We start from the raw sequence: 22,275 nt of genomic DNA, 5'->3' as shown, positions 1-22,275 counted from the left end.
CTCTGATGAAGTCATCTGTTAAGAGACTATCCTTGCCCTTGAAAATCCAGACTTCTATATTTAGAAGAAGCCACCCTGCCTCTGGCTGCTATGTGTCTCTGTTGAAGCATGCTCACTCATGCACAGTGTTGATTGCCTATGAATCTGGAGTGCTCCTGCGTCGCCTGGGGATTCAGAAGTTTGTTGGAGGCACAGGAAACACTTTCCCGTGCTTAATCTAAAGACAGGAATAGAATGAACTATTAGAAAATTATTGCAAAGCTATTGATTTACTATACCTGGCTATTATGCTGAATATTTCTACACACAAAACCGTTCTTGCACTACACTGTAGACACATGTGATCCTATTTGCTATTTAACGTGTTACATTTAGTTTAGCATTTGCTGTGGGCAAAGGTTATAAAATAACCAAAGTTCAGCTAATCATTTGCTAAACTCCTAAAATCTTCCTGCATAAAGAGATGATGGTACCAAATTTCTTAAAAGATAAGAGAAAGTGTTACAACACACGGCAACACACTGAAGTTGCCTGTTTTCATTTAGCAGCTTTGTTAATGATCTGAAAGAAAAGTCAAACAGTGATTTAATTAAATCTCCAGATGATATCAAATTAGGAGCTCCTATAAACAGTAAAGGCAAAGAAATAAAAAGAACGAAAGAAAGAAAGGATAGGAAAATGTCTGTTGGAAACAACAAAATTAGACTTAACCTGTAAAATAGAAATTAATATATTTTGAAAAATTAAGACTAAATACAGACACTAAACAATCATGCGGAAAGGAAATAGAAACAAAACAGGTATGGACTCTAATTGCCCTGGTGAGGCCGCATCTGGAATACTGCGTCCAGTTCTGGGCTCCCCAGTTCAAGAAGGACAAGGATCTGCTGGAGAGGGTCCAGCAACGGGCTACAAAGATGATTAGGGGATTGGAACATCTCTCATATGGAGAAAGGCTTAGGGACTTGGGTCTCTTTAGTCTAGAGAAAAGACGACTGAGGGGGGATCTTATTAATACTTACAAAAACTTAAAGGGAGGATGCCAGGGGGATGGGAGCAGTCTTTTTTCAGTGGTGCCCAGTGATAGGACGAGGGGTAATGGGCACAAACTTGAACATAGGAAGTTCCACCTTAACATGAGGAGGAACTTCTTTACTTTGAGGGTGGCAGAGCACTGGAACAGGCTGCCCAGAGAGGTGGTGGAGTGTCCCACTCTGGAGACATTCAAACCCCGCCTGGACGCTGTCACCTGCAACCTGTAGGTGACCCTGCTCTGGTGGGGGGGTTGGACTAGATGATCTCCAGAGGTCCCTTCCAACCCTGACCATTCTGTGATTCTGTGAATTAAATTGAGCATAGGAAAAGCAGAGCTCATTGCCTACTAGATTGTGAGAAAGCTGCCTAGGAAAATTAAGAAATTCTATTTTATTAATGCAGTTACTTAAAAAAATAAAACCAGTTAAACAGGTGTGCAGACCAGTATCAGCTTCACAGAGATGGACTAAATAAACTAATACAACTTTTTGATTTAAAACATTTACATTGTGAGATGCCCTGGAATCTATTATTATACTATCAAGTATATAGTAAAGAACAAAAAAATATGAGTCAAAGTAGGAATGACCCTGTCCTGGTTTGAGAGACACAGGATTAATTTCTCTTTCTGGAATTTTACTTTTCAGTAAAGTCTCTTCCAATGCTTGGGAAAACAGTGTTTTTAGAAGACTCTAGTATCTGAATTTGGGAAAATATTTACTTTATAGCTGGCTATGGTGTGTGGGTTTCAGGGTCTCAGTGATTTCAAGTTTGCCAGGTGTGGGGATGAGGAGGAGCAAGACCTGAGCACTTGACCCAAGCTGGCCAGCGGGATTATTTCATACCATGAACGTCACCCTGGGGTGATGGGACAGGATGAATGCATTCTTGAACATAGTATTTGCTAGCAAAACTGGCCTTCAGGAAGCCAAGGCCCCATAGACCAGGCAGAAAGTCTGGAGCAAGAAAGATGTACACTTGGTGGAAGAGGATCTGATCAGGGAATACTTAAGCAAAATCGACACACATAAATCCATGTGCCCTGATGGCAAGCACCCATGAGTACTGAGGGAGTTGGCTGATGTCACTGCAAGGCCACTCTCAAGAACCTTTCATGAATCATGGTGACTGGGAGAAGTGCCTGAAGACTGGAGCAAAGCAAATGTCACTCCTGTTTTCAAGGAGGAAGACCCAGGGAACTAAAGGCTGATTGATCCCTGGGAAGGTGATGGAGTGGCTGATGCTGGAAACGATTTCCAGCCACCTAAAGGACAAGAAAGTCATGAGGAATAGTAAGCACAGATTCACTAAGGGCAAGTTATGCTTGACCAACTTCAGAAACTTCTACGATAAAATAACTGGCTTCGTAGATGAAGGGAGAGCAGTGGTTATTGTCTACCTTAGCAGCCTAAGTAAGGCTTTCGACACTGCCTCCTGTAAGATCCTTATGAGGATGCTGTTGAATTATGGGCTGGATGAGCAGATAGTGAGGTGAATTGAAAACTGGCTGAATGGCTGGTCCCAGAGGGAGCCGATGAGTGGCACAAAGTCTAGTTGCAAGCCAGTAACTAATGGTCTACCCCAGGAGGCATTACTGATTTCAATTTTGTTTAACATTTTCGTTAACGATCTTGATAATGGGCCGAGTTTGCTATGGTTCCTTTCACCAAGCAAAGCAGTAACTTCCTATCAGTTCTTACTGGTAGAAAATGTTCCTTTTCTTTATATGCTTAGCTCTGCTGACTTCTTTACCAATGCAAAGAGTTTACATACTCCTGAAGAGAGGACTTACAGAAGGAGGTAAGAAATATTTTGCCCTACTGTTGTAATAAGCATGTCTGCAATCTTAGCTATGACAAAGTAATTGTATTAACAGAGTATCATCAATGTAATCACAATTATTTCTAGCATTGACTTGGGAATGTGGCTTTCTTCTGCTCATTAACACCATTTCCTACAATTATTCTATGTATAAACAGCAGAGGTCTTGGGCCTTCCACTGTAAGAGAAAGCAAAACAAACAACAATGGAAAAAAATGTAGAGATAAAAGGAAAGGCAGCAGCAGTGGTAGAAATAGAGTAAGTAGGCACAACTTAAAAGGAAGAAGTCCAGAGAATTATTGTTATTATGAAGCTATTTATAAGGCAAGAAACAAAAGAAATAAGAAATTAAATGATTCAGAACAAGAAGACTACAGCTATGAAGTGGAAATGACAATATATTTTTTCAGTACTTCTCCATAGGCTTTAGAAGTATGTTAGTGACACTGTAGAACCACAGATAGAAGAAATAACACGCGCTATGGTTTCTTATTGGTAAGAAGAATAAAACGATGTTGATAGAGGTATGCATATTAAACTAAAAAGAAAGATAAGTTAGGTAATCTGGAAGGGATATTACATCATCTTGACATGTATGATTTTTAAATGTTTATCTCCTTTGTGTTATCAAGGCAAATATGTCAGCTAGCACTGCAGTTCAGCATAATATGAAACGTGTACACAGGTGAAAAACCTCTAAACTCCACCTACTGAAATGAAATAGAACTCAATCATAAACTGAGGAAGTTCTAGGAATTCTTTTCATTCATCCCAGTGCACCAAAGCATAAACAGTTCAGCAACACTTATATAATTGTGTTAAATGCCTGTGATATTTAGCATAACAGCAATTTAAATAGGGATCAGAAATCAAAGTTTAGACTACTATACTTTACAATGTAGACGATCAGTCATCATAGAATCACAGAATCACAGAATACCAGGTTGGAAGGGACTTGAGGGATCATCTGGTCCAATCTTTCTCGGCAAAAGCACAGTCTAGACAAGATGGCCCAGCACCCTGTCCAGCTGAATCTTAAAAGTGTCCCACAATGGGGAATCCCCCACTTCCCTGGGGAGATTATTCCGATGGCTGATTTTTCTTATTGTAAACAATTTTCTTCTCGTGTCCAGTCGAAATCTCCCCTGGAATAACTTGTATCCATTACCCCATATCTTTTCCATGGATGAAAGTAAAAAAGGAGTCTCCATCTTCTTTGTAGCCACCCTTTACTACTAGAACATGGTCAAGAGGTCTCCCCTAAGCCTGCTTTTCTCAAAGTTGAACAAACCCAGTTCTCTCAGCCTTTCCTCATATGGCAGGCTTCCCAGTCCTTTGATCATCTTAGTGGCTCTCCTCTGGACACTCTCCAGCCTGTCCACATCTTTTTTGTATAGTGGGAATCACAACTGAACAGAGTATTCCAGTTGTGGCCTAACAAGTGCTGAGTAGAGTGGGATAATGACTTCTTTACCTCTGCTGGTAATACTGTTGTTGATGTAACCCGGCATCCTATTAGCTTTCTTTGCTGCAGCAGCCCATTGTTCACTCATATTGAGCTTGTTGTCCACCAGGACCCCTGGGCCCCTTTCCACAGAGCTGCTCCCCAGCTGAGTTTGAACTGTGTCCAACAGGTACCTCTACATTAGCAAATAATTCAGTGCAAGAGAAGCAAATAAACAGACCGAAGTAGCCAGTGACAAGGTTCCTTGTATACCCATGACATTCAGTTTCAGAGGTTTACTTGGGACTAGAGGTAGTCTGGTTTCACGTGCCAAACATGGTCCCACGCTGCAAAGCTACCATACAAATTTTGGCTTCCTCAACTGCAGGCTTCTGTAGGGAGCACCGTTTTGTTCTTTCCTCTCTCCCATGCAGATGTTGGTGGCACATCAGAGTCCCTGCCATTAGTGCTCACAGAAGACTCCACATTACTCCTACTCCTCCTCACAGCATTTTTGAGTTATGTCATTGTGCCTATTGACTGTCCTACGTTCCAGCTCCAGATTTAGACAACATCTGCTGCAAGGGGCTCAAAACACCAGTAGAGGTGAACGGCGCAGTTTTAAAGAATAGTTTAAAACTATCATAGAAAAACATTGGCTCACTGTGGAATCTAAAAGATTATCAAGCACTGTGTCAGTTGCTATAAAATACTGCCCACAAGGAAGCTGAAGCACTCCAATTTAATAGCTACTTAACAGTTAAAAAAAGCAACAACTGCCCATTTAAGGAAAAAATGTCTTTATATTTGACATAGAAAAATCTTCCATAACTTTTACAGTCTTCTAGGAGTTCTGTCTGCCTGACTCTCTGAACATTACAATGTTCTCTTGTGGCTGGAAAGATAGTTGTTTACCTACAAATTTCTAAACAACTCGTTTCAATTTACCACTGAAGTCCACTTGTGTTATAGGTATGATATACACAGAAGTTAAACAAACCTTTTGAAATTAAAATACATTAATAAATAACCAGGATAAATAAAGATATCTGTAACCACAGTAATGTTATTTCACACTTTTGTTCAGCTAAAATAAGACAATAGCAGCATGGGAGATCCTGCAATCTCAATTTTGCCATCTGGTTATGATACTCAGAATTTCCATTCACGAACATGATAATCCCTCAACATTTCAAGCCAGAGAGATATCAAACTCATACCTATGACTAGTTTTTTATCTAAGCAGTAACACTAGCTCCCATAAGGATTATTCGCACATGAAAGGGAGGCAAGGGTGGTCTCAGTAAAAGAAGCTCAGGAGGGAGTGGGACTTCGTGATTACATCTACAACCTTGCAAGGAGGATAAGAAACTAGTCCAGATAATCATGTGCAAGAGAGGACAGTCTGCACAAGTAAAAATGGGAAGAAAGGGTGGCTTCGTGGAAGCGAATGAGAAGTCCAGAAGGTCTATGATACCAAACAGGAAGAACAGTCAATTCGTTTGTTAGTGAATGAGAATGGAGACGTTTATAACCAATTAAAAAGCAATATTCGCAGCAGAAAAGTTCAGAAACTCTTTGTTTAAGCATTTTAAGCTTACTCATTATACTCATCTCCAAAATCCTGCCCAGAAATTACTCCAAAAGCAGCAAGCCTTTCGAATCAAGTATTTTTACCTATTCTGCCATCCTAACTCCTACATATATTTTTTTTCAAAACTGGGACTTGGCTTTTATTTCACCGATCTATTTTTATTTTCCAGAACCCATGAGACTTGATGAAGTATCTGACATTCAGCTTTGCCCAGGAGCTTTTTCTGTCAGGCTTCAGTGACGCAGTTTAAATCTGCGAACAAAATACTGTAACATTGATTCAACAATCCTTACAGCTCCATGTACCTTGGTGATCTCCCTCAATCTTCCAAATCAGTTAACATGCCAATAAGGCTTTCTTCACTGCCTGCTGCCTTGCATAAGGGATTCCGAAATAGCCTTTGACAAAGAGTAAGTCACTATTTCCATCAATACTCACAGTGATACAAAAATGTTTCATAAAAGCATATTCCTGCACACTATAATTCTGCCAAACAAGATACAAGGAGACAGAACTATAGAGCAATGACAAAAAGTGAGAGAACGCAACATGCACTTAACTTACTGTATGTTCTATTTTACTCATTCTCAGCAACTGTGATTCCTTTAAGATGTATTAAATTTGTTCAGAATCTTTGTGTGAGTGGTACCTATTGGAACTGAATTTACCTTAAAATCGAGCTTAACATGCAAAACTTCACCTAAGTTTCTTTGAGCTTTATGAGAAAAATGTCTTGATTCTCAAAGAAAGATCAACAATAAGCTGGAAAAGAGCATTTTCTTCGTTATTTGATATGTAGAACTATATGCCACCTACGATCATGCAGAAGTAATATATTCTCTAAACCATCATGTTTTTCATTTGCACAAACTTTAAAACTAACTTCTTTCATTAAGGCATACTAAAACCCATTTTACATTCTGCCTTCATCTGTTTTTCACCATGTGCTCAGCCACACACCTACAATGAATGTAATACTTCAGTGATAAAACTGCAGCAATGTAAATCTTGGAGGCACTTCTGAAAAACTTCCTGAGGCACTGGGAAGGACTCCATTAGACTAATGTATATCATCACTAGTACTATTTGAATAAAATAGTGGATAAACATTTTGTCAAATCTGCAAAACAGCTAACCTAGTATGCATATATATGTGTGTGTGTCTATAAAAATTAGAAAAGCAAAATATGTTTATTTTCCTCAGGAAAGCAATTTGGGAATTTATTATTAACACACAAGCTAATAATTTTTTATTAAAATGAAAGTAGTTTCCTGTCTGAGACAACTGGGGTACATTCCTCTTTGGAATGCCAAGAATGCCACTAAAATATTGAACCAATACATTATATGTTACTGCAACACGTATTTCCTTTTCTAGAAACACTAATTAGAATTTTCTGCTATAAGAAAAAAAAAAAAAAACCAAAACCAGGAAAAGTTCTATGCCCTAAAGAAAAGAAAACAGTGTACATGGAAGCATGCTTTAGCTTTACTAAACAAACACTGACACACATGCCCACCCTCTGGTCAATGATCTATGCTCAAAGAAGAACCTCATACATGATTTCTGAGGTGACTGAATTCTTCCTCAACTCCCCAAACCATCATCTTCTGCTTTTGTCCTATCCTACCATCTAACTCATTGTTTATCATCTACCATCGATGCCTCCTCTACCCACTGCAAAAATGAAATCCTGCAGTCCATCTTTCTTTTTGGTATGGATTATCAAAAACATAGTTTCAAAATTCTGTGGAAACACCACCAGTGGTATTAGCCAGCCACAAACACAGTTTGCATCTCCTAGTTGTGAAGTATTTGATACTCCTTGTGAAGTATTTGGTATCTGATGGTATCTGACAAGGGGGTGCCTGACCTTTCTGAGCAGATTTAATATGAAACTTTGAACTCCAAAACACAGTAAACGGAGAAGAATTACTGCTTTAGCTCCATGGGAATGACCACAACAACTTGTTAAGTAACATCTAATGAAGTATAGCAAAAGCAGTCATATCCGTGTAAGACCCTACTTCTTTTCCAGTTGAATTTGATGACAATTTTTCTGTTGATTTATTTAATGCACTTGGGTAAACCCACAACACTGACTTTGCAATGTCTCCTGCACTTAAGACTTCACCCTGTGGGATCAGTTTATTTTTCAATACAATTTAATAGTAAAATTCTTACTTGAAAGATGGCAGGCAAACCCCTATTTTATTTTAAATAACCAGATACACAGCAATAACAGCAAACTAATTTACTTCTAATACATGGAATAAAAGTTCATCTAGCTTTAAAAAGTTGCACTTTTTCATTTACTATTGAATTTCAGTTAGGAGGTTAGGACCCTTAGTTGAATAATGATTTCCCCTGATACCTCTTGATACTTTCAGATTTATACCTTACCATTTCCTCTTAATTATTATTACTAAAGATACAATGTTCTCCAAACTTCAGTTTTAAATCCATTCAAAACACACTGTTTAAAGAAGAGATAGATACTTCAAGAAAGTGGGCAACATTGTTCAGCATTAGGTCGCCTTTTTCCTCTCTGGAAGACATTAGGGAACTTCAAAGTTATTTTCAAATTATGTCTTTTCCTTTTCAAAGACACTAGTCTACACAAACTAGCAAAATCTGGAGAAACAGGTCTGACTGCACACTGGAACTTCTTGTTCTACCTCTTAAAAGCTCAACAGTAAGTCACAGAAATTAAAATTCTTGTTGAGAGCAATGAAAGCTAAGAGAACAGGGAACTGTTAAAAATGAATTATCTGAAACTAAAATGAAGATATGAGGTAGAAATGTTTAGATGTTGTAGATGATAGCAACCTAATTAGTGTTGCACACCTATCAGAAATACAATATTAATATTCTCTTTTCTATACTTACTTCTGCATAAAGTATTTAGGTATGTCCTTTGACAACAGTTCCAGAGTACATGCTTTAATTGACCTTGTATAACACAAGACAGAAATTCAGAGACTGTGAACTTAAGTCTTGTTATTTCTCTAAACAGTAGATGTCACTAAATTTTTTATATTTACCATAGAAAGTGATTACATTTCATCCACTATTCTCCATTGCAACAGGACTATGAGAGTAGAGAGAATATTATTTATACTATGTAGGAAAGCTATATGACTTTATGATCACAACAATAGTTTTCACAAACACTAGTTGTATGTTATTTTTATCTTAGTTTCAATATCCTGTACTCTCATTTTTTACTTCTCACTTCTTAATTAGAGAGAGCCTGTCACTTTCATGCAGTGAGTAGATTTATTATTCTTAAAAGATGTTATTCAAATGATTTTGTCTGAATAATACTTGTTAATTCCTAATATTTATCAACAGGAAAATGGTATTGCAGTTAAATGAAAACAACACTAACACAACACTGTAAAACTCAAAATGCTACAGCTTGTAAAATAGAATAGAAGAGTCTAAGAAAATTCGCTTATATTTCTTTCAATCCCATTTGTTTATTTCTAGCAAAGAGTACTCATTTTTAAGAGGGAATTTTCTATATCAGGAATATCTCATGAGAAAAAGATACACTGAAGCAACTCCGCAAAGGCAAAAAATTAAATATTTTTCATAATATGCATCTTCTGTAACATGAAAAAAATCTAAACCTCCTCTGAAATTTCTTATGAATTGTTTATAATCTAAGAATTTCTTCTGATTTCTTACCATAAATAACATCCTTTCCATAATTAGCTTTTGACACCTTTTTTCCCCACTGTCTACAAAAACCTGAGTTTTCTAACGCAAGAACTTTATTTTGGCTTTACAAACAAGAAGAACAGCCGTCTCACAAGAACAAAATAGATACACTTCTAAAATAATAGACCGCATAACAATACGCATCATATATAATATTTTACCACAGTATCTCACAGTATTCTGAACACATACTTTGCGTTATCTTTTTGTACCCTCTGATGAGCCTTGGGACCTAAACATGAGTTCAGCATGGCAGAAAGACCAGACCATTATCTGAGATTTCCAGGAACGGATTCATTGTTACTCACTCAAACATGTAAGAGCAGAATTACCAGCTAGCTACTAAACAGTTCTGCTTTACCTATGCTGTAACAAGAACAAACAATATTTCCTTCCTAACAAACTTTCCTTTTGCAATTTTTTTTTCTCATTCATGCCATAGCCAATTATGCAGTAAAAGCAGGAAGGGTAGGGACAATGGAAAGGAAAAGTATGGTATCTCAGAATGAGAAGCTCTGGACCATCAGAAAGTAAAGGAACTTTAAGAAGCAGATTTCGGCTCATTTTCTTACAAAATATTCTACTAAAAATGGCACATTACCTTCCTGCAATATTTGTATACAATGTACAGTCCTTAGCAAGTATTTCTCATGCATTTCCTTTGTGATGTCAAATCATCTTCCCATTCCGCCTGCCAAGGAACCCAGTTCCATGCTCAGCCTCACTCCCTCCTACAAATGACTGGGCAAATGCTAGAGACTTTTCATGATCTCCCATCTGTAAACTAATTCTACAACTCCCTCCCCCATATATTCTGATTATAGAGCATCTATCTCGGTGTTTTTCAGTCATGTTATCCATTATTCAGGCATTGAGGTCCTTGAACAAGGAAAGCTGACCATTTTATTAGAACAAGGATGGGGATTGTATGGATGTAAGTCTTTAAAACTAGTTAATACTGCAAAATATTTAATTTACAAATGAAGTTGTAAACTGTGCTAATACTTATTAATTCAGTATTATTGCTCTAATTTTCATTAATCATATCTTTACATTAAGTAAATTTTGGTTTGTCAGTATGCCCATGAATGCACTGAATGGAAAACCCAAGCTATGACCCACCCCTGTTGTGGTTTAACCCCAGCTGCCATCTAGGACCATGCAGGTGCTTGTGCAGCTTTCCACCTTTCCCTGAGAAGGGCAGAGAGAAGAGGGAGAAAAGGAGGGAAAAGGGAAAGGAAAAAAAACCCAAACTTGTGGGTTGAGATAAAGACAGTTAAACAGAATAATAACAGAAAAGTAAAATAACCATAATAATAATGACACAAGTTACTCTCACCACCCACTGAACTAGCACCGTGCTAAGCAGTGATCATGGATTCCCCCCCAGCCAACCCTCATATATATACTAAGCACGATGTCTATGGTATGATACATTCCATTGACCATTCAGTTGTTCTGTCTGTGCTACTTCTCAGCTTTTCCAGTGAGCTGAAAACAGTCCTTGAAAAGTCCAAGTGTCACTTAGCAACAACTAAAACAATATGCATTATTGGCATTCCTTTCACAGCAATCGCTATAAAGAAAATTAACACTTTCCTGGCTGAAACCAGGACACCCCCACACTCCAATAACAAAGCCTGAGTTAGTACCATGAACTTTCAAGAAAACAAGAGTGGTAGTATGAAAAATAGGTGTTTTCGGCTACAGATACCACCTCTGGAAGGTCTTTCATTTCAATGCAGACGAGTTCAGAAAGAGGCAAAAGGATGTTCCCAGTTAAGTGGTAGATAGTAACTTCCATCCAATATAAAAGCAGAGAGTGTCATTTCCACTTGGTAAACAATGTACTGTACTTTCTTTCATGAAAAGAAAGAGCAGTGAGGCCAAGAAACTCTACTGGCCATGGAAGCTCTGAAATCTAAGGAAATCTTTGGCAGGACAGGAACAAGACATCAGTTGGGATGGACTGGCAGGGGCAGTCTGAATGGAAACCTTGTTCTGCTGTCATCCCCAGTCAAAGGATTTCATTCACCAGGGTTGCTAGATTAGTTTCTTTCAGAAGCAAAAAATCTGCAAGTGTTAAATTAAGGTCTCAGGTCACATATAAGTTATACATGAATACATGAAACACTCATGGTTCCTTAAAAATACAAAGCAGAGTCAGTTGATCATAATGGAGAAGCTACCTTCTAACGGTAAATCTAACCTCTAACTGCTAACTGAAAGATGAGATGTACCAAAACAGAACGCAAAAGTGAAACCTGTTATACACTTCTAACAGTTGTGAAAAATAACAGATCTGCAGCTTCTCCTGTGTTAGCAGTTAATGGTAAATTCTATCACCACATGTATTTTTATTACAATAGTTTATTGTCAATATGGACATTGCTTTTTTTTAAATAACTAGGTCTACAAAATAAGTCTACAATAACACGCCAAACAATTTATCTATTAATATTGTTAGTTTAACTCCTCATGACAGTTTAAATCATCATCCTAGGAAAACTGACATACTGAAATCTCAGAGGTCTGAAATAATTGGGATATTTCCCCATTTTATGGGGAACACATAAAAGATGATATTCAAGCACAAGCCGAATAGGGAGCACTAGCTAAAGTTTATCATAAAATGAAAATATCAAGCTCATTGAAACCTTTAACAGAGATTTCAAAACATTAATATAAAGAACTATTGTTGGCTGATCATACTGGATTACCCCTGATGACATTCACCTGATATATAGACTGTGTATTGGCTAGAGATACGAAGAAACCTAAAAGAAATTTCAATTAAATGAAATGAAATGCTGTAACTGCCTTATCAAAAGATAATTCAATCACAGAAAGAAAAAGTTAATTCCTCTTTATTTATTTCATATGAAGAAACTTCAGTTTGCCATTCCAAATTGAGAAACAGCAGAATCTAATATCCTATACTAAACTGGCCTCTGGGAACTATTCATTATTAATATAAGCCTCAGAACAACCACAGTTAAACAACAACTTTGTTTTGCACTTGTGTTAATAGATGCCTTGATAATTTAATATTTACAAAGAAGAGTAGCAAATGGTAGAGATAATTTGTGCTGGAAATTCCCAATGGCAAACAAAATCTGCCCTAATAGCAGCTGAATAAAGTAATGTGTTACTCTTAAAAAAAAAAAAAAAAGACACCAGAACTTGCAGTTCTATCATTAAAGTGCCAATCATTAAGTTTATATAATCATATGTGTACTGCTTATTTATGTAACACAGTAACACCAAAAAGCCACAATCCAAATATATATTTCCTACATGCTGTGATCACTGACTTCTCTGGTAAAGGACTGCATCAAGCATCATTCAGTAATATGTGAAAGACAGCATAGTCTTACTGAGATAGGATGATATGTTGAGGTTTACAGTACACAAAAATGTATTCAGACATTTCTTATATCATACTCTGACTGTCCAAATCCATGCATCTGTTACTCTAATTACAAGCCTCCTGCAGCTGCGGCAAAGCTAAATCTGAGATAGAGAATTTGCTTTTAATAGTGGTTGGGGTGAATTTCAAATAAAACACACAAGAGGAAGCAGTATCAAGCTCTACAACAAATACACAGAGAGTGCGAGAAAAAATTGTATTCCTCTCCGTCTTTAAACCTTTCGTTATTCAGCCATGCCAGAATTCAATACCTTAGTGAAACAGAGAATAGATTAGAAGGAAGCTCACTTTTTATTCAGAAGTAACTCTTCATTGTCGTTCACATCCACTTACACTACGGCATACTTAGAAATCAATAATCTCTCTAATTTATTACAATGAGCTTGAAGTATACAATATTCATGATATTTAATGTAATGGGTTTGGATACTTATTTTTCCCCTGTTTTCTTCCTTAATACTTTCAGATCAGAATCATACAGCTCATTAAAGAAAAAAATAATCATGTTGCTCAAATAAGACTTCGGACAACCAAAAGTACCAATTCAGAACTGATTCAACTTTAACCATAAATGGATTTCTCTAGGATCAAACCATATTTACAATGTGACAGTGGAAACAACTGTAAATTGCATTAAAAAAAACCCTTGAAACCCCTTGAAAATTTAGTTTTAAGAGCTAAAACCTGGTATATCATACTCTAATCTATTCCCATATGGCAAGCAGACCGAAATGTAGCAGTGTTCACCCATTTCTCCTCTTAGATGACAGCTGCTGAATAGCACTCTATTTGTTATTTTAGGGTTCGAATTACTGCATTTTGAAGAAACACAGTAGTGTGAAAACTATGAAAAATAATTTTCTGGAGCGTTTGAAAGCACTGACACATTTGTATTGATAAATGTTATGGTCCAGAATGCAGTTTCAATAGCCACTGATGAAAAAAGGATCTTGTGCAGACCAATTACTTCAACAGCATCGCACCTTGGAGCACAGAGGATAGGCTTAAGTCTCCAAGTGCCTTGGCACAGCTTTTAGCAGAGTGTCAAAAAACACCACAGCCTTTAGACAAGTGCAGCACTCCCTTCTTGCATTAGAAGCAAAGTGCCAAGCAGTGTGGCAAGGGGAGCAGCACCACTGTTTTGGCAACAGTCAACGCTTCCTTGATTTGCTTAGCAACAACTAGGACTCCCAAGAGCTCCTTTTTGAACTTATGTTTTTTGGACCCAGTTAGCAGACAGATCCTCCGCTACCCGCAACAGAGCTGGGAGAAGGAGGGCCTCTGCAATCTTCCTGTACACTTGCACTCTGGATCAGTCGTCCAAAAAACCGCTATGCATTTGTAATGGTCCTTCCATTAGTACCTTTTATGACCAATAGATCCCCCCAAAAATATCAATAACCTGTGTAAAACCCGCAATGCTATAATTGCACAGTATCTTTATAATCTAATAGCCATGGGAAATACTGGTTTTAGTGGAAAAAAGCTTACTAGTTAAGAGGCAACACAGAAGGTTGCATAAAGCATGTCCATATTAAGAAATAAAAGCTCAATACATGGTACTGTAATGTGCCAATCAAATTCAAAGTTTGACTAAAAATTATTTTATAGCTGTGACAGAATAAACTCTGGGAGCATTTTTCTTTTTCAACATGAACAACATACCTATATAAAGTAGCTTACAGAAAGTAACAGATCTTCATCAAAGTTCCTGTTTGTGGTTTTAACTTTAAATAGAATGGAAAAATTTCTAATACTCATATTGTAAAAGCCATATTTTAAAACATCATTTTATATAAAGCAGAGACAATCTTATAAATAAGTCTGGAAATTATGATTATTCATTATAATTATGTAGTGTTCCAACTGTACTACTGACAAGAATTCTCTGATGTATCGATTGAAGCATGATCAACTATTATTATGAATGCAACAGTACTAATTTTTTTTATTTCAGTAATGAGTAAATATTGTCTATGAAAGAAAGCTAAAGAAATGGAATCTTGCATCATCACTTAATTTTATACATGCAGCCCTGAATGAATCATAAAAACCTTATTAATAATGGAAAATTAATGCTTGCACAATAAAACTTGAAGAGTCCATCTAGGTTATAGAAAGGCAAGCTTATTCCACCAAAATGTAGTTTTTCTTCCTAAGTCATCACCAGCACATGAAATTACAGAAACTACAATAAAGCTCTTAGGTATTGCAATTCCCCAGGAGGAAATACACTATTCAAAGAAACACGTTGTGCTCGAGGAGAGCAAGCTACTTCAGAACACAACCAAAGCAGCTGTTCCACTCAGCACTGAAATGCTTGGAGCTAGCCAAAAGCAGACACAAAAAAGTATTCAGGTCCAGTTTTCCACTGGATTTAGGTAGAGAAATCAAGCAGGCAAGTTCTCCCTTCTCCTCAGGAAGGAGGTCTGCTCAGCTTGGAGCCAAACCATCACTCTCCTGCTCCCAGGAGACTTGAACCACTACTGACACGCTGAACTGAACAGCACCTATGCTAAATTGAATAGGATCACTTTTCATCCTTTTTTGTGGTAGCTGAACTATTTTCCCAGGAAGGAATAAAGGATTCACAGGAAAGGAAAGACTAACTTAACTATTTAGTATAGTTCTTATGGCATTCATGGTTATGAAAGAGTTCTGACACCTCTTTCCAAAATTCTTTACATTAGGACTTACCAGACTGACCAGGAAAAAACATTCCGGGAGCAGAGCAGATAATATAAACTAGACTAGTAACAGGGAAGCAAGTATTTTCATAGTAATTTACATGTAAGTAATATAAATGGTACTTAGCTAATGAAAACTACAGAAATCCAGAATTAACATCAACAGAGCCAGGATTTCATGGCATGAAGATAAACCAGCCACTTTTAATTTCATGTGGGTTTTTTAACAGCTAGAAAAATAAGGCAAAAAGAAGCAGTAGTAATATGACTAAAAATGGAAGAACTGGACCATAGAACATGATCATCTTACTGATAAACAGATCTTCTTTAATCAAAATATGGGAGACTTCCAGAACATAACTGCATTGACTGAAAGGAAAATCTGACTAAGGAATACACCTTGAATGCAGTTAGTCCATATCGTCTCACACTCGTGGTGCACATATTGAAAATAAGTGATTTGAATCGAATACCAGATTTATATAATGCTTGATGGATGAATAGTTGAAGGCTAGTGTTGGTAACTTTAGTGAAAAACTGACATTAGGAATATTTATTAATTGATAACTTTTAAAATTCTAACTTTTATTATAACTCTCTCCTAATAATGTATCTTTAAATTTATTTAATCACAGAATGGTTTGGGTTGGAAGGGACCTTCAAAGATCATCTAGTCCAAACCCCCTGTGATGTGCCAGGACATCTCTCAACAAGATCAGGTTGCTCAAAGCCCTGCCCAACCTGACACTTCCAACGGTCGGGCATCCACCAACTTCCCTGGCCAATCTGTTCCAGTGTTTCACCACCCTCACTGTCAAAAATTTCTTCCTTATGTTCAATATAAACCTCTTTCAGTTTAAAACCATTGCCCCTTGTCCTGTTGCTACCTGTCACTACAGGTAAAAAAGCCTTTGTCCATCTTTCTTATAAGCCTCCTTTATAGCAAAAGGCCACAATGAGGTCCTCCCAGAGCCTTCCCGTTATTTTCTTCAGGCTGAACAACTCCAACTCACTCAGTTCTTCTTCGCAGAAGCGTTCCAACCCTCCGATTGCTTTTGTGGCCCTCCTCTGGATCTGCTCCAACAGGTCCACATCTTTCTTGTACCAAGGGGTCTAGAGCTGGACACAGTACTGCAGGTGGGGTCTCACAAGAGTGGAGTAAAGGGGCAGAATCACCTCCCTCGACCTGCTGGCCAGGCTTCTTTTGATGCAGGCCAGGATATGGTTGGCCTTCTGGGCTGCAAGCGCACATTGTTGGCTCATGTCCAGCTGTTCATCCACCAGTACCCCCATGTCCTTCTCCTCAGGGCTGCTCTCAATCCCTTCACCCCCCAGCCTGTAGTGATACTGGGGATTGGCCCGACACAGGTGCAGGACCTTGCAGAACCTCACAAGGTTCGCATTAAATTATTGAAAAAAAATAAACTCATTCTTCATGTATTTGTAAAAGCTCTTAGACAAGGTAAAAATCAATCTACTTCTCAGGTAAAGCAGTGAAACTGTGTGCAAGAACACAATCAAGGAGCATAGTAGGTAACTGAAAAAAAGAAATTTCTGCTAGTTTCAATTAGAATTATGTACGTATTACTTGTAGATGAAGTTACAACCCAATTTTCCACAAAGAAATATTTTCACGACCTAACTGTTTCTTTGACTTTGAAAGGTTGTACTGACTATCAAATGATAAAAACAGAGGAAATCCTACACACATTTGCTTCCCTCAGTATTAAAATCTTTTTCCAATTGAGATCTACCATAATTTGAATTATTTTCATTGCAAAATGATGGCGGTAAAGAGAGGGGAAATTATAAACAATATGTAGGTACGCCTAAATCCTCTGAATCTGGTTGTTGCAGATTCTCTCCTATACTCCCATGGGATTGGTTTGGAAACTAAAAATAAATTATGGACAAGTGCATTCATCACATGCAAATCAAATACTGGAAAAGAAGGCCACTCATAAATGCTTATTGAACTAACTGAAATTATCACATCTCCATCATTATCTTGTGTTTCTAATTAACAGAAAAAATGGAACTATCTAAACAATAGCATATGGTAAAAATGAAAAGCAAGAAACAGTTCTTCAACCTCATGTTAATTAAATGGAGATGAAATGACTACACTCTTCTGTATATGTTCAACCACTCTTTTTATTTCTTTTAATAACATCTTTTCATGCAGCTTTTTTTCATTCCCTTTAAGCCCACTCATTTCTGCTCTTTAAACAGAACAAAGAGAGAGCAAAGAACAAGTGATATCTGGACGTTATGGGAGATGAAAATGCAGATCAAATAATCACTGACATGCTTTTAGCATTCTAAGTCTGATGAATTTTAACTTTATATTTGCACCTACTGAAACACGATAGCACACACAAAAATAGAAAACAAAGAGCAGATTAGTTGTTGCGCTGGCCCCACTACCAAAAGGCTAAGTCAAAGTATGACTCAAACAGCAATTTCAGAAAGCCAGTACAGATTTAGTTAAAATTTTAAAATAAAAAGGGTAAGTATAGCTAGTGCAGCTATAGCTAAACACTGGCATTAAAAATCATTCTAATGAACTCCTGAGCAGCCTTTAGTTTCATATTAACAGAGAGTCAAATGCACATGGTACTAAATTATGGTCACCTAAACTACTAAAAAAACGTTTGAGGATTCTGAACAAATCTTTAAAACAACAAATAGAATACTGCAAAAAACAACATCATGAAGCAAAACAATTTTGCTTTGCTGCAATCCACATAAGAGAAACTATTTCTAATTATGTATTACTGATCCTTCTAAAACAAAATAAAAAACATTCTGCTGCTTAGTCCATCTTGTCTGTCATTAATTTTCTTACCTCATTTTTACCTGAGAACCACTTCCAGTTGATGAGGTTTCTGACAAAAATAAACAAGTTTATTGTTCTTTCAAAAAAATTGCTATTCTTTTTACATAGTACCAAATCTTCTTTTTACTATGAATTAAATTGTTCCATAATAATCTGCATGCTCTCATCATTAAATTTACCCGTGACTAATTTCTCTTACCTACCTAAAAAGGAGGGAACAAAGCCTCCCAAATTCCTTGTAGAGACCAGACATAGCCGCACCTTCAGTGCTCACATAAGGAGGGGCTGAAACCCCAGTGGGGTTCTGAGCCCTGGGCACCTAAGAGCTTGCTTACAAAGCACTGGACAGTTTGACTTTTCCCTGCTAGCCTGTCCTGTCATTTCCTTATGTAGTGTGTTCGCACCACAGCACCAAGAGTGTTGCGCCCACTTGTGTGCAACAGCTTCAAAGTACCCATCAAGCAACAGATGCTCTGTGCTTCTGTGGCAGACAGGGTTTCTCAACAAAGACATCTCCAGCCATTCCCCGGGATGCTCAGAAACCTTGGGTAAATGCTCAAACACCTCAAGTGGGGAACAGACCTAGAAAAAAAAAATATGTATGCTAATCCTACTAACATGCATTTTAGCCTTTGGTAAAACACTTTTTTAAAACTTCATGAGCTACTTTCCCAGAGTAAGCATTTGCCAATTAACCTGTACTGGTAACTTGAAACCCACCCAGAAGTGCCTCTATCATTACTACTAAAATCACTAAACTTGGCTGATTGTTGTCCTGATTCAGAAATTTTCATTACGTTTACCTATCAAGTTGAACTAGCTCATAAATATAAGCACATATTATGGCCAACAACATAAACCAGAAAATAATCTTGAATATCCCAGAAAATAAGATTGATAAAATAATATTATAAACAGATATTTTGATTCATTAACTTCTGTGTTTCATAAAAGTAAGATGTTTTTCTGAAGATAGTTTCCTTGCTTGTTTGCACTTTAAAATTGTTATTCTCGTCAGGATAGACTTACTAAAAATTTTGTTTCTGCCTTTAAGGAAGGTGGTAGCTCTCTCTGATAACCTCCTATGACAATCTGTGATAATAACAAGCAGGTTTTGTGAAGATTTTGAAAGTCAAAAAGCAAACAGGGCAAAAGAACTTTTCCCCTGCTTGTACAAGAGCATGTGTCCCCCAGGCTGTGTGCATTGGCACAAAACAAACAAAACATATTAAGATTACAGCTCTTCTTCCTTAATTCAGATCTATATGATACATTTGTATTCAGCTTTCTAACTGAAAACAATGAAACAATGAAATCTTCGTATGGTAAGACATTGCTACATATATCTTGTCTCTGAAATATATTCTCTGAATCATTATTAGCTTTGTAAACACTCTGTAAGAATAACTGTTCCTATTCAATGCTAACCGCCAGTGCATCTTTCAGATACAATGAAGCCACACTGTCATCTATAGCAATTAGAATAGTAGTAATCCACATAGATGAGCAGGGATACCCTTTTTCCAGAGTTTAAAAAAAAAAGCTGGAGCGGGGGTGGGAAGTGGGGATAACACTTCTCCAAAAATAATTGTGTCTAAAATTATTTATATTTTGCAGGCATCAGATTACCATTTAATGCATAAATACCTTACGCTTTTTCAGTAATTGCAATTACCAACTAAGACATTACACAATACAGTTCTAATAAGATTTAGTTATTCATGTATTACTTTTCCACTTGGTTTTACTTTGTAAGAGCATAGGAGTTCCAAACAGGCACTTCTGATTTAACATTGAGCTGACAGTTACAGAAATTATTAAGCACTAGAGCATTTATGAGGCCAATGTAAATCACTAATGATTTTTATGTCGTTATTTTCTATGCAAACAAAGCCAGGCTGACACACATTTTATCATGAGAGAATGCTGGGACCTTAATCCTATTTTTCCCCATTGTGCTTACAATACTTTTCTGGGATTTCCCAAAAGGAATATTGTGAGTTAGGTTTTTTCTTTCAGTGTTTCTTATATATCATGATGTTGCAGAAGTGTTTCAGTTAATGTTTATGTCTCATATTTATAATACTTATTTATGATATTTATGTCTCATATCATTGTAGCAGGTTATACACTGTGATATTCTGAAGGAAAAATCAGTGGAAAATAAGTACATTCCCTTTGACACAAACTCAGTATAAGCAGCTTCACAGCAGAGTCAAACTGGAGAAGAAACAACAAAAAGGAACAGTAGGAATGGAAGTAAAGTACCCCAAAAGCATAATGTCTCATAATCTTCCATACCTTAAAGAAAGCAGTCCAGGCAATTAATATTTTAATACACATAACTCGAGTCTTTCTCCCTTTATTATCTGAGAAAACAGTGGATTTTTCTGAAACATAGTTTAAATGTAACAACTTCTTTGTTGGCCATGCAAGTATCTGTAATTTTCAGACAGGACAGATTGCTTTTTGCCATGATTCATTGTTACTGTATGAATTATGCTCCTTATAATGCAAATTATTATGGTGAAAAATCATTATTAACTTATATTAATAGCAGCAAACTATACAGATCAAATAATGTAGTACTGATTCTTACCCAAGTGAACAGAACAGCTTTGAATTAAACAAGCAATAATGATCTCCTTTCAGAAAAAGAAAGTGTAGTCTTTTTTTTTTTAAAATTGTAGTGATCACCCCTGTTAATAATAAGCGCCATATACATACACTCAAACAGCTAGCACTTCCAATAATCAAAATTACAATAGTGAGGAAAACAATCTTCCTTACCTATGTATACAATTTTTAGATTCGAGATATGCCATACCAGAAGCAGCATCTAACGAAAATTTCACCAACTGTTTGGTTTTCAGCTCATCCTTCTTTTTTCTTAAGAAGGACAGGAAATCACCACCTACAAAAACAGACAGAGAGACAGTGAGACGCGACAGATAGGATACCTGTTTCCCACAGATAGGACACCGTTTCCCCCAGTATTCTCCTGGAGAAAACGGCCACTCATGGCTTGGACAAGCATACTCTTCACTGGGTGAAAAACCGGCTGGATGGCCGGGCCCAGAGCGTGGTGGTGATGGAGTTAAATCCAGTTGGTGGCCAGTCACAAGCGGTGTTCGCCAGGGCTCAGTACTGGGGCCGGTTCTCTTCAATGTGTTTATCAATGACCTGGACGAGGGAATCAGTGCACCGGATACGTGCACCCTCAGTAAGTTTGCAGATGACACCAAGTTAGTCAGGGTTGTTGATCTGGTTGAGGGTAGGATGGCTCTAAAGAAATCTGGACAGGCTGGATCAATCAGCCAAAGCCAATGGTTATGAGGTTCAACCAGGCCAAGTGCCGGGTCCTGCACTTGGGTCACAACAACGCCATGCAGTGCTACCAGCCTTGGGGAAGAGTGGATAGAAAGCTGCCTGGTGGAAAAAGACCTGGGGGTGTTGGCTGACAGCCGGATGAATATGACCTGGCAGTGTGCCCAGGTGGCCAAGAAGGCCAACAGCATCCTGGCTTGTATCAGAAATAGTGTGGTAAACAGGACTAGGGAAGTAACTGTCCCACTGTATTCAGCACTGGTGAGGCCGCACCGTGAATACTGTCTTCAGTTTTGGTCCCCTCACTACAAGAAAGACATTGAGGTGCTGGAGCGTGTCCAAAGAAGAGCAACGAAGCTGGAGAAGGGTCT

At 37.4% G+C, this 22,275-nt stretch overlaps 1 protein-coding gene across 1 annotated transcript in view; it reads right to left on the bottom strand.

Moving 5' to 3' along the window:
• The window catches only part of FER (fer (fps/fes related) tyrosine kinase), a 164,170-nt gene that overhangs the window by 20,751 nt on the left and 121,144 nt on the right, over window positions 1–22,275 (bottom strand). Inside the window, exon 16 of the mRNA XM_009880479.1 lies at window positions 21,368–21,491. Coding sequence (XP_009878781.1) covers window positions 21,368–21,491 — 124 coding nt within the window. The remainder of the gene's footprint in view (window positions 1–21,367; window positions 21,492–22,275) is intronic.

This window comes from Charadrius vociferus, unplaced genomic scaffold (assembly GCF_000708025.1).
Source record: "Charadrius vociferus isolate BGI_N301 unplaced genomic scaffold, ASM70802v2 scaffold272, whole genome shotgun sequence".
In the NCBI taxonomy this organism is placed as follows: Eukaryota; Metazoa; Chordata; class Aves; order Charadriiformes; family Charadriidae; genus Charadrius; species Charadrius vociferus.
The sequence above is the reverse complement of the archived record's forward strand: the minus strand, read 5'-3'. Positions and strand labels throughout refer to the sequence as shown.